This window comes from Drosophila hydei, unplaced genomic scaffold (genome assembly GCF_003285905.1).
Source record: "Drosophila hydei strain 15085-1641.00,03,60 unplaced genomic scaffold, DhydRS2 tig00000001-arrow-pilon, whole genome shotgun sequence".
NCBI lineage: Eukaryota > Metazoa > Arthropoda > Insecta > Diptera > Drosophilidae > Drosophila > Drosophila hydei.
Genome location: NW_022045643.1, coordinates 14,828,256 through 14,840,783, shown reverse-complemented (window position 1 = coordinate 14,840,783; position 12,528 = coordinate 14,828,256). Strand labels below are relative to the sequence as shown.

At 39.0% G+C, this 12,528-nt stretch overlaps 2 protein-coding genes across 3 annotated transcripts; one reads left to right on the top strand and one right to left on the bottom strand.

The window, feature by feature from the left end:
- Window positions 1-213: 213 nt before the first annotated feature.
- LOC111604318 (adenylyl cyclase X E-like) lies at window positions 214-6,654 on the bottom strand. Its single transcript, XM_030225123.1, has 12 exons — window positions 6,509-6,654; window positions 6,311-6,451; window positions 6,083-6,242; window positions 3,642-4,293; window positions 3,475-3,575; window positions 3,073-3,385; window positions 2,560-3,010; window positions 2,140-2,501; window positions 1,991-2,085; window positions 1,771-1,922; window positions 1,575-1,716; window positions 214-1,520 (listed from the first exon to the last, which is right to left on the bottom strand). Exons 1-12 carry the CDS (start codon window positions 6,620-6,622, stop codon window positions 1,015-1,017), a joined length of 3,189 nt encoding a protein of 1,062 aa, XP_030080983.1. The 5' UTR covers window positions 6,623-6,654; the 3' UTR covers window positions 214-1,014.
- A 1,041-nt stretch (window positions 6,655-7,695) lies between these two features.
- LOC111604321 (adenylyl cyclase X E-like) lies at window positions 7,696-12,013 on the top strand. 2 transcript variants are annotated; one of them, XM_023322375.2, is made up of 12 exons: window positions 7,711-7,984; window positions 8,042-8,182; window positions 8,245-8,404; window positions 8,460-9,237; window positions 9,304-9,404; window positions 9,487-9,802; window positions 9,861-10,320; window positions 10,380-10,741; window positions 10,799-10,893; window positions 10,956-11,107; window positions 11,161-11,302; window positions 11,360-12,013. In XM_023322375.2, exons 1-12 carry the CDS (start codon window positions 7,928-7,930, stop codon window positions 11,854-11,856), a joined length of 3,261 nt encoding a protein of 1,086 aa, XP_023178143.2. In that variant the 5' UTR covers window positions 7,711-7,927; the 3' UTR covers window positions 11,857-12,013. The 2 variants fall into 2 exon arrangements, with proteins under 2 accessions (XP_023178144.2, XP_023178143.2); XM_023322376.2 differs by lacking the exons at window positions 11,161-11,302; window positions 11,360-12,013 and having other exon boundaries at window positions 7,696-7,984; window positions 10,799-10,889; window positions 10,956-11,039.
- The last annotated feature ends 515 nt before the right edge of the window (window positions 12,014-12,528 follow it).

Genomic DNA, 12,528 nt, shown 5'->3' with positions numbered 1-12,528 from the left:
AATCTACGCTTCAGTAACGAGCATTACATTTATTTATAAATTTATATTAAAGTAAGGGCTATACAGTAGCATTTCATAAGATCCAGAGCTGCTTCAATCATTGGTGATTGGACACCGAAGGAGAATTTTCGATGCCAATGAAAAAGGATGCTTGATAAAGTCATTGGGTAATACTGCAATAGCTGCATGTAGAAAAATTAAATTAAATGGGCGATCCCGATTTATTTGCTAAAAATTTGATGTAGATGTTCACTCTTTTATTACAACAAATTTGCTTATTTAAATCATGGTTTATACTAGAGTCGGCTGTTTTCTGTGTGCCGGAATGAAGGACAACAGACTAGCTGTCTTACAGCAAAGACAAAATGATACTTATGACAAGCGTAGCACATCCGTCATCTATAGCAGTTCAAGTAAAACTATTAATGTCTTCAATTGTTGCTCTTAAAAGAGCTTACTCATGTCTGTAGATGCAAGGAATAAGTTGAGGAACTTGGGCTAATTATATCTGTATTAAGAATATCTGGGATTCGTTCGATGGGTCACACCTTAGCTAAAGCGAACAGTGAACAATGTTATTTCATGTTATCCGTTTCCAAGATGCCAGATAACCATCTACCACAATCGATCAATTTCCCATTAAATAATAATTAAATAAATGGGCTCCCATTCGCCCGCTCCTGTGGGTTTCATTCTAATCCTTATTTATGATTCAATTTATGCAATCGTTCGACAGTTTTTTCATTTCTTGTAGTGTATTTATCTCTAATACATAACGCCGTAGCCGTAGCCATCAACTTAGTAAACAACTTAATGATTTAAGAACTTGATGGCGACAGCAGGTACGTCAAATTTGGAGTCATTAGTTTCGAGACAGGTGCGCTGCTTTAAACACTCTACAATTTGAATTAGAAATCTATATATACAAACATTGGACGCCTGCTGGAACTTATATTGACTGCTAGCTTAGACGACAATACTTTAGTACTTGATTTTCCCTATCTGATAACACTACTAAACATCACTAACGTTTGACTCTGAACTAAACGTTGCCGCAATCCTATCCTTTAAGTACAGGAATTCGAAGTGATTGCTGATGCCTACGAAATAGGTCGGCAGATTGCCTCGGCCCTTGACGAAGGTCATGCCGCGGTAATTACATTCTATCCCATATTTGAATAGTATAAGGGCCGTTTCTTTGGTTACTTGTATTTCTCCAGCGACGCCGGTGGAGTCCATTCGCGAGGCCAAGTTCACAGCGTTGCCCCAAATATCGTAGTGTACCTGCGAGGCGCCCACCACCCCGGCCATCACCTCTCCACTGGATATTCCAATGCTCATGTCGGCATTAAATACACCATGATCGATTGAAACGTTCTGGTAATTATTGTTGCACACCCAAAGCGTTCTCATTAGGTCCAATGCAAATGTGGTTAGCACCAAGACCACCTCCTCCCTTTTCTCGGCAATTGAATAATTACCCTTTCTGTACGTTTCCAACGAGCGACGTGCCTTCATGACTGTAATACAAAAATATGTATATTATTAATAGACCTATTAGCCTAGCCACTTACGCTCTCGGATAACAGAATCGTACGTCTCAGAGTGTACATTGATGAGCGAGGAATTCTGTACATTCAACCCGCAGGCTGCCATATATGTGCTGCCAACAATTTTGATCTTTTCAACTATATTATCATCTCTATAATAGGACAACTACAGTAGGAAAATAAGATCTTGAGGATTAGAAAGGCATTTTACTGCTCTTACGATTTGGTCAAATTCGAAGACAATCTCGTTGAGAACACCCAAATTGGACAACGTCAACTCAAAGTTTTTAAGCGATGCGAACATGACCGCCACCATTTCGTAGTTTTCATAGTAGAGCTCGTGCTTGGCTACCGATGTCAGATAGACGTTGACTGCATAAACCAATAGAGATAATGCTCTTAAGTATTATTATTGCATATCAAGTAATCAACACGCCTACCAACATGGGCCGGTAAAATGTTATGTAGCAGAATAGTTATAGACTGATTGGTTATGCGGGCTTCATCCTGTTTTCTTTTCAGCTCTTCACTCCATCTAAATAAAACATTTTCAAAAGGCGGCCGGTTTTCCGATTTGATTCCTACTCACCTGTAATTGATTTTGTTATTAAACTCAGCCTGCCGCTCCTTGGCATACATAATAAGCAAAGTTGTTACAATCAAAATGAAGTGTCCGTATTTGGTTGGAAAAAACGGATTGGTTGGCGTGCTAGCAAGGAATACGCTGTCATATTGATAAAAGGAGACGCTCAAATAGCTGACGGTTACTAATAAGCTAACAATGATTTTCATAACGAAAGGAATGCGCGTAAATATAATACTCAGGATCAGGATGAGGCACACCATAGTGGAGAGTTGCCACGGATGGAAGCATAGGTTATTATTCACCTCATATCGGTACAGTAAACTCTCTATAAGCGCTAATTGGTACATGTCCTGATCACAATCATTCTACAAAGAAAAGCGATAGTAGTCCACTGTTATCCAGCCAGGATCGATAGTTACCCACCAGTATAGCAGCTACAATAAGAATGTACGTCAATAAGAAGTACATATAGACACAGATTCTCATGATGAGATTGTGCTGTAAAAAGTCTGCTATTTGAAATAGGGAGCAACTGAGATTGGAGTAAAGGTGAGATTCCTTAGAATAACGCCAGAAGCAGATCTTCTTATACCAAGTTAAAAAGAGTAGCATTGATAAGGTAAATATCGTGACTATCTCGAAAATACGCGAATTGTTGCGGCTCCATTTGTTATTTGCAAGTTGCATATATACCAGGCTCACTGCGCAGAACCAACCTAGGAGTACACTGTACTTCAGCATATAATCAGGTTGGTTTAAATATTTATATTCCAGCGGAGGATCACGAAAATGTAAGAGAAAAGCTCCGATTTCTGAATGCTTCGGTTCTTTATAAGTTCCTAAGCTAACAATTTTCTTAAATAAAGTTGAGATTCTGTTTGGGTACACAGAAAAAAGATTATTTCGTAATACAGTTAACCAAATAATACCTCTTACCCTGAGGGACCAAGCGGAATTTTTGCTAATTCTTCATTTACTGATAGCTCAGGATCATCATTATTTCGGCTTGTCACAGATAATGAATCTTTGGATACTTCTTTCAAGTCACTGTAATTTTCTGTCTCATTCATTTTACTTATGATGTGAGTGATAATATTGTACTTCAGAAAATAAGGATCTTTACGGGCGACTTCAGTTCCCGGAGATACTTCATACGAATCTCCAATCATTTTGAGAGTTCTTTCGCTAACATGAATTTGACCAGGCATTCCGGTCGCCTCCAACCGGTTCGCTATTAATACATCAGTACCTAATAGTGAAGAATAAAATATGAATAAAATAAAAAAGAATAAAATATGAACCAAATGCAACGAGTGATCGATCTCAATTTCTGCTTACCCCAAATGTCATATTGCAGTTTCGCTGCCCCAAGAACTCCCGCAAACACACATCCCGAATGCACTCCAACACGTATGTCTATGTCAATCTTTACCACGGCTCTAAATGAAGGTAAAGTAGATAGATAGCTGCAAACTGAATGGGTTGAAATTATGCTCAGTACCTACCGCATTTCGCGAATAATGTCGATCATACAGAGTCCCAGGTTGACGCAGCATTTGGCATGAAAGGGATCTGGTTTTGTCAAGCCCGCCACACAGTAGTAGCAGTCGCCCAAGAACTTGATTCGTTGCACCGAATAGCGAAAGGCAGCATTGTCAAATCTGGCATACAACTCGTGCAACAGAGTGACCAGCTTCTTAACTGATAGAGTTGTGGTCAAGTGGGTGTAGTTAACAATATCTGCATACAGAATACTGACATCGGGATGCATTTGAATGGCGATAATCCGATTTCTTTTATTGGGAATGGGCTTATTGTGATGCTTCTGAGAGAACTTTATCCGGTTTCGAATATCATCTTGAATAGGCCGAGCTATTTGGCGTGGTAATATGCTATGAAGTAATACCCTTTCCCTCGCACGAGCCCTCCTTAGCGCAATATCCTCCATCACGTATTGATGTCGATCAAGGAACGAGGCGCGGACAACAATCTCGCGCATTACCAGAAAAATGGTGCACATCATATTTAGGGAAATATAATAGAATAAAAGTTGGATAACTTCGTAAAATCGAACGTTATCACCCATATTCAACGTGCCTAAATATAATACATTATACATAATGTATACTAATGAGAGAAAAGATGCCAACCCCAGCGCTAGTGAGATAGAGGTAACAGGGAAAAACATATAGATCATTAGTACTATGTAGGTGTCATAGAATGATCCCAATATCCAATTATTCACAACAACATGATAATAATTAAGCAACATATCTGTAAAAATATAATTTATATATTTATAGAATATGCATTATGTATTTTGTAAAATATATATTTATATATATAAATAAAAATTAAAATAAACAAGTAAGAAAACTCTAGTCGGGGTGCCTGACTAGAAGATACCCTGATCCCAGTCCTATCTTCGTTTTTTAATATTTGCCGTACAACAAATAAAATAAATACAAATAAAAACTGGCATTACCACACCAAGATTCGAACACAAACTTTTTACGCAACGCGCAACAGCTCCACCAACACATTTAAAAAAATAAAATATATCAATAAAAAGTGCCTCATTGCCGCGAGACTTGAACCAGAGACCAACCGCTAACGGACGCCGTCTCTACCCACGCAGACACTGCATTGCTTACTTTGAAGTTGCAGTTGCAGAAGCAGTTGCAAATTTGAAGTTAAGTATCAGCTACGAATTCAGCACAATTCAAGTGAAATTTCGATTCTTCGCATAGAAAGGAATACACACATTTGTACGTATGTGTGCACACGCATAGGAAAAAGGTGTGCGCGTGGCGCTGCTGACATGTGCTTTTGCAAATTGGCTAAACGTTTTGTTTAATAACTTCTGTTTTACTTAATGAATTTTAATGAAATTTTCAGCATATGATCTACATATTCTATTGGCTTGGAAGAGATGCAAACGCCGTCACATAATGGCCATATTTCCAACTAAACTTAAATTTTAAGTATTTGGGGAAATTTGGAGCCGGTATCCAAAATCCAAAAAAAATCAAAATGGCATAAAATATAAAATAAAACTAAATACAAGCTAGCTCTTAAGACGTCCGAGATATAATTTAATAACTGCATTTTAATTCGATAATAATTAAATGCGAATAGTTATCGAATATTTGAAACAAACTCGATATGCGCGTGCTATACACGGACCTACAAAAATTTAAAAATATAAAAAAATTTCAAGTCTCTAGCTCATACAGATGCAGAGATCCACGCATTCACACATACGGACAGACGGACAGGGCTCCATCGACTCGGCTTGTCGTCCTGATCAAGAATATATATAATTTATGGGGTCTGCCACGCCTCCTTCTGGCTGTTACATACATTTGCACAAAACCGTTATACCCTGATTTCCCATTTTCAATGGGATCAGGATATAAAAACTAAATAAACAAATTATCCGATTTTCTTTTGTCAAAATTTGTTCTCGATCCGAATGTATGAAAGCGCTATCTCTGAATCTACAACAGCTAGAAACTTGCGACACATATTTGATCCTTAAAACGTCATTGAGATCCTTAACGACTAAATTACGTTTGTCCTCTATTGATATACCTCACATTATATATAGCAACATCGCAGGTCTCTAGTATTTCAAATAAGTTAATTTTTTTAAGTATCCAAAATTGGATATTTTCCATTTCGTGGTATGAAATCTACGCTTAAAAACCAAATCAGATTCTCTATTTGTATAGATAATGAAGCAAAGGGATGAGTTATCGGAAAACAATTATAGTCTCGTGATAAGTACGGTATACAGGGTAAGGGGCTATCGAGATCGCCCCGTTCACACGGATGACGGACAGATGGACATGCTTCGATCAACTTAATTCCACGTCCTGAGCTCAATTTTTAAGTGGATTCAGGGTATACGACTGATCCAATGAAAAGCAACGAGAACACTTACCTACGGAAGCAATAATCAACGCAGCAGTCGTGGACGTCATGACAGGCAACCACTTATATTTCATCATATATTTCACCTTTATATTGGGCCACATTACTGCAATAACGAGAACAGCTGATGTCGTATAGCAGCCGACATCAATGTATATTAAACTCAGGTGCTGTGTGGGCAAGCAAAATAACTGTAGCTTTAGTAATTCATTCTATAAATTCATGTGCCTCAACTCACCATGCACTTGGTCAGCAGCAGACTGCAGTGTAAAAGTGTGGAAAAAATATGCAGCACATGAAACACGACCACATAGTTGGACCGTAGACGCAACTGGTGCTCAATGAATTGTTCTTCTATGCCCACCTCCTTACACTTTTTCTGAAAAAGTTCGAATTAGTCATAGCTACTGATAGACTTGCGGCCATCCTCCGATACCTTCAAAAACTGGTAGTCCCATTTTAGTTCGTTGGCGTATTTTAATTTGCATTTCATGTTTTTAGCCTGCGTACATAAATAAGATATATTCTGAAACAATGGCACAATTATCATGGAGTAGATGATGCAGAAGTTGCGACCAAGTTGACAATTGAGTCTTTGATGTGCTCCTGAGTTTTATGTTTATTCAGTACATTTCTTAGGTTTCGTAGCGCTGAGGCTAGTAAGAACGTCGCGGTCGGGCGCTATACCTAGGGCATAGGCACACTCATTCTCGGAACAAACACAGCCTGATATCTGGTGTTTTCTGATTTGCCACGACTCCAGTGGACGTGGACACATCATTGTTGATCAACGCCTAGACAGAGCCTACAGTAATGTTCCAAAACTCTGGAAATTTCAGGCTATTTTCGATATGACCATATGCCCGATATGCCCCAAGGCGCATCTATATAGTAATAGTAATTCCGTATGTGCATAGATATGTATATAATCTGCATCTTTTACTGGCGGGTTGCCCGCAAAAGTAAGTATTTAAAATTTCAAGTCTCTTGCACTTTCATTAATAGTATTTCCCGATTTGCCACGCCCCCTATATGCGTATCAGGAAAATTTGAACACCTTATTCGAAGCTGGTCCACACGAGTATATGTTGAATACATGAGTATGAGTACATGTATTACTGCTCAGGTCTGGTGGGTCCGACTTGAAGATACCCCGAGTCCTGCGCCGAGCTGCATTTTGGTGAGGTGTAATTAACACAGGCAGTACAAGAGTAACAGTAACAGTTATCTACGCCTTCACACATCCCCGTTAGAATCTCCCATCACAAGCTTTAAACTCAATGGGCTTCTATGTCCATATTTAACTGAAATTGTGGCTTCTCGTTTCATATCTGACAAATGGGTAGCTGGATTTTTGGCACTTCTCTCACGGCAGTCACAACTTCGTGTCCTTTTCTACAAAAATCGTCACTTCAGAACGCTTTGCAATCCCCTATGTCGCTTAAGCTTATGCTATCAGTATTGTAACTTTTATTAATCAGATACAAAAAAATATAAGGATAAAGTTGGGAAGTTTTCATTTTTTTGGCTAATTCGAAGAGCATTACAAATTGTAGGAGTTCAAAATTCATTTAGACATGTGAGATAGATTGTTAGATGACTGGCTGAGTGCCATGAGACTGGCAACTGGTTCCTTTAAAGATGAAGTTTACTGTGGAGCACATCAAAGAAGCATTTGATTCTGGTGATGTTGGAGAACAATGACAAACCAAGTATTTGCTTGAAAGCTATAAAGTAAATGTGCCAGTTAACGACCGAGTCAAGAAGTCAAAATCAGTCAGTTTTTGATAACAATTCCTTTCTTGATTGTGAAGAGTTTTCATAACAGTATTTCATATGTAGGCAGCTTTGAAACATGACATACAAATTAAATTATACGAACGAATTGAAATGGAACTACGATTTTCTAAGGGTATCGTGCCATCGTATCTATCTATCTGCGGAATACTATTAATTCTAAGCTTTTCAGGAGAAGTGTAAAGAGGTGGGCATAGAAGAAGAATTCGATGAGCACCAGTTCCGTATTTCCGTCAACTACATAAGCGTGTTTCAGGTGTTGCATTTGTTTTTCATGATACTTCATTGCAGTCTCTTGTTGGCAACATGCGCGGTGAATATGAATTGTTGAACTACTTAAAAGCATCGCTATAGCTGATCTATCGGCCTACACAGCAGCTGGACCTAATATACATTGATGTCAGCTGCTATACGTTATCGACTGTGGTCGCTATTGCAGTAATGTGGACCAATGTGAAGGTAAAAAGTATAGCCACACTTAAGTGGTTGACGTACGTAACATCGGGGATTGTCGCAATGATGATAGTTTTCGTTGGTAGGAAGTATTCGCTCCATGCTTTTATTATCATATAATATATATTTCTTTGCAGATCTAATGATTAATTATTACCATTTGCATGCCCATCAATGGGTTTTGACGCCCGTGTATGACATATATGTTATACTTATGATCTATATTTTCTTTCCTATTCCTTACCTATTTCCTGCGATGGGGCTAGCAGTTCTTGTGTCTTCGATGTACGCTGGCTACTTTGTGTTCTATCTAGATACTAAGTATCATTACCGATTAGGCAATGTGACACATTTTACCCAAGCTATTGTAGTTTTGAGCAATTATATTGGATTGAATGTGATCGGTACCGGATTTCGATTAATGCGCGAGATTGTTGGCCGCGCCTCGTTCCTCGATCGACATCAATACGTGATGGAGGATATTGCGCTAAGGAGCGCTCGTGCGAAGGAAAGGATTTTACTTCATAGCATATTACCGCCTCAAATTGCTCAGCCTATTCAAGAGGAAATTCGAAATCGGATCAAGCTCTCGCAGAAGCATCACGATATCCTCGATTGCAATAGAAGAGGTTTTATTATAGCCATTCAAATGCATCCCGATGTCAGTATTCTGTATGCAGATATTGTTAACTACACCCACTTGACCACAACTCTATCAGTTAAGAAGCTGGTCACTCTGTTGCACGAGTTGTATGCCAGATTTGACAATGCTGCCTTTCGCTATTCGGTGCAACGAATCAAGTTCTTGGGCGACTGCTACTACTGTGTGGCGGGCTTGACAAAACCAGATCCCTTTCATGCCAAATGCTGCGTCAACCTGGGACTCTGTATGATCGACATTATTCGCGAAATGCGGTAGGTACTGAGCATAATTTCAACCCATTCAGTATGCAGCTATCTATCTACTTTACCTTCATTTAGAGCCGTGGTAAAGATTGACATAGACATACGTGTTGGAGTGCATTCGGGATGTGTGTTTGCGGGAGTTCTTGGGGCAGCGAAACTGCAATATGACATTTGGGGTAAGCAGAAATTGGGATCGATCACTCGTTGTATTTGGTTCATATTTTATATTTTATTCTTTTTTATTATCATCACTATTAGGTACTGATGTATTAATAGCGAACCGGTTGGAGGCGACCGGAATGCCTGGTCAAATTCATGTTAGCGAAAGAACTCTCGAAATGACGAACAATCGGTATCAAGCATATCCTGGAACGAAGGCTGCGCGTGATGATGCCTATCTTCAAAGGTGCAACATTATCACATTCCTTATAGTGGATATTGAAAACAATAACCAATTCGAATTGGATAAACGCGAATCCTTGGTTTCGGTCTCCACAACAGAAGAGATTCGCGAAGGTACTGCTGAACTATTGTTACATGAGGAGTTGCAAAAAATGCCGCTTGGTCCCAAAGGGTAAGGGTTTATTTTGGTTAGCTGTGTTACGAACTGATTTTCCTGTATACCCGAACAGTATTAAAGACGCCATCCTTGAAATGTTTAGTGCTAACAAGCACAGAGAATCGCCAAGTTCCATCAATCTAGAAATTGAAACGCTACTCTTACATTTTCGCGATCCTCGGCTAGAATATAAGTACATACATCAGCCCGACTACATGTTGAAGTTCAGTGTACTTCAAGCCTGGTGTTGCTTTATGGGCCTCTCCTACCTGCAACTTGTCTATGACCATGACGAGGTTGAGATGTCTTATTTTATAAATATTCCTGTGATGTTAGCGTTATCCCTGCTATTGATTTTAACTTGGTACAAGAGGATCTGCATTTGGTGGAACTCCAGCACCAACCAAAAACCCTCCAATTTCAGCAACGCTGTAATTAAAATCGGAGAAAATATGCAGCGTAGTCTCATTCAACGCATATGCATCTATATGTTAATCATGGCAGGGTACTGCTGTATTATATCTATTATACTGGTGGGTAGCAACAGATGGCGCTCGCTTGATATTGATAACTATATATTTATTTCGTTTAGAGTGATTGCAACAAAGAAGAATTCCAACTGGCGCACATTGATAGCATGCTGTACCATTATGAGGTGGAGAATTTAATGTGTTTCTCTCCGTGGTCAGTCACCTATATGGTGTGCCTTATAATAACCAATAGCATAATATTTACACGCATTCCGTTCGTTTTGAGAATTATAGTTAGCGTTCTGGTGTGCATTACCTATTTAAGCGTTATGATTCATCATTTTGAGTACTTAGTTCACATTAGCTTGACAACCAATCCTTATTTGAAACCTGAAATCGCTCACTGCCTCATGATCCTATCGACTATGTTTACGGTATATTTCAAAGAACGACAGGCTGAGTTTAATAACAAAATCAATTACAAGTGAGTAAAAGCCCAGAAGTGCGAAACCCTGAAGCCTATTGAGAATGCTTTCTTTAGATGGAGAGAAGAACTGCTAAAGAAGCAGGAAGATGCCCGCTTAGCCGATCAGTCTATAATTATTCTACTGCATAACATTTTACCGGCTCATGTTGGTAGGAGTGTTGTTTATTTGTTTACTTATGCTTATCAACTTGTTCCCTATTGGCTTATGCAGCAAACGTCTATCTGACCCGAATATCCAAAGACGAGCTTTACTATGAGGACTATAAAATGGTGGGCGTCATGTTCGCTTCCCTACAAGACTTTGAGTTGACCTTGCCTAACTTACGTATTCTCAATGAAATTATTTCCGAATTTGACCGAATCGTAAGATCTTAAAGCATCTATCGAATTTTCCAAGTGTTCATGTTTTGGTTTAGTTGAATTTTTATAGAAACGATAGTCTAGTAGAAAAGATCAAAATTGTGGGCTGCACATATATGGCAGCCTGTGGGTTGGACATACGCTTCTCGTCGCTCATAAGTGAAAACCACCATAGGAGCGACTCTATTGTCCAGGAGGGTGAGTCACTACGCTATAAGGCTTATTATATGTTTCTATATGTCTGTTCTATTGCAGTGCTCCGCGCACGTCGCTCGCTGGCGTCCTTCGAAAAGAATAATGCCCAAAGCGAGAATAATGATGAGGTGGTATTTGTGATAACTACCTTTGCATTAGACCTGATGCGAACGCTGTGGGTATGCAACAATGATTATAAGAACTTCCCAATTGATCGTGTGATATTTAACGCCAATATGAGCGTTGGGATATCTAGTGGAGAGGTGATGGCTGGGGTGGTGGGCGCCTCGCAGGTACACTACGATATTTGGGGAAATGCTGTTAATGTAGCCTCTCGGATGGACTCCACTGGCGTCCCTGGGGAAATACAAGTGACCGAGGAGACGGCCAATATACTGCGCAAATTTGGTCTGTTGTGTAACTACCGCGGGTTGACATTTGTCAAGGGGATCGGCATGCTGCCGACCTATTTTGTAGCCATCGACAGTAACTACGAATTCAAATATATCCAGGAGAATGCTTCGGAACATTCTGCGTCAACCACCTCCGTAGATTAATCAAATCTGTTTGATATAGGAAGCTGCCCAGATGTTTCAACAACTCCAGTATTGTTATACCCTGAACCCATTGAAAATTAGATATTAGGATATAATTCCGTTGTCCGAAGACGCATCGATCTCAGCTCCTCAAAGAGCTAGATTTCAATTATTTATCGTTCCATCTATAAGTATTACCATTTTATAACTATCGATTAAAATATCGAAGTTAATTTTTAAAATTATATGTCGTACGGTTTAAGATCTAAAGTCCAAATTTTGTATTTTTAAAGTATATGTCGTACAGTTTAAGATCTAAAGTCCAAATTTGTATTTTTAAAGCATATGTCGTACGGTTTAAGATCTCAACACCAAGTTTTGTACTTAGTTTTATAGATATTTTATACAATTGTGATTTTTGATATATTTGGGATACAGTTTGCAAATTTCCCCATATTTTGTAAATTTTGGTTCAATATAGGAAGCATATTTTTGAAAGAGTTTTTATTTTTACTAAGCTGATAAATATTCCAATAGAATCGGCAGATCAACGGAGCACGTGGTGAAGTGGCGGTGTTAGTAGGGGTGGTCTGCTCTCATTATCTTCTCAGTTTTGCTTTCTTTATGCTAGATACAAGCTAGATGAAAATATTTTAAAACACAAATCGAACGGGGTTAAGGTATCAGCTAGTC

Excerpts from the sequence above, each read along its gene's own strand:
- LOC111604318 (XM_030225123.1), bottom strand. The coding sequence starts at position 6,622 with ATGATAATTGTGCCATTGTTTCAGAATATATCTTATTTATGTACGCAG. Across the intron at positions 2,502-2,559 it reads TTATTGTAGCTGCTATACTG|AATGATTGTGATCAGGACAT; the intron begins GTGGGTAACTAT and ends TTTTCTTTGTAG. Across the intron at positions 1,717-1,770 it reads TCTTCGAATTTGACCAAATC|TTGTCCTATTATAGAGATGA; the intron begins GTAAGAGCAGTA and ends TTCCTACTGTAG.
- LOC111604321 (XM_023322375.2), top strand. The coding sequence starts at position 7,928 with ATGACATACAAATTAAATTATACGAACGAATTGAAATGGAACTACGAT. Across the intron at positions 9,803-9,860 it reads ATGCCGCTTGGTCCCAAAGG|TATTAAAGACGCCATCCTTG; the intron begins GTAAGGGTTTAT and ends ATACCCGAACAG. Across the intron at positions 11,108-11,160 it reads TTTCCGAATTTGACCGAATC|TTGAATTTTTATAGAAACGA; the intron begins GTAAGATCTTAA and ends GTTTTGGTTTAG.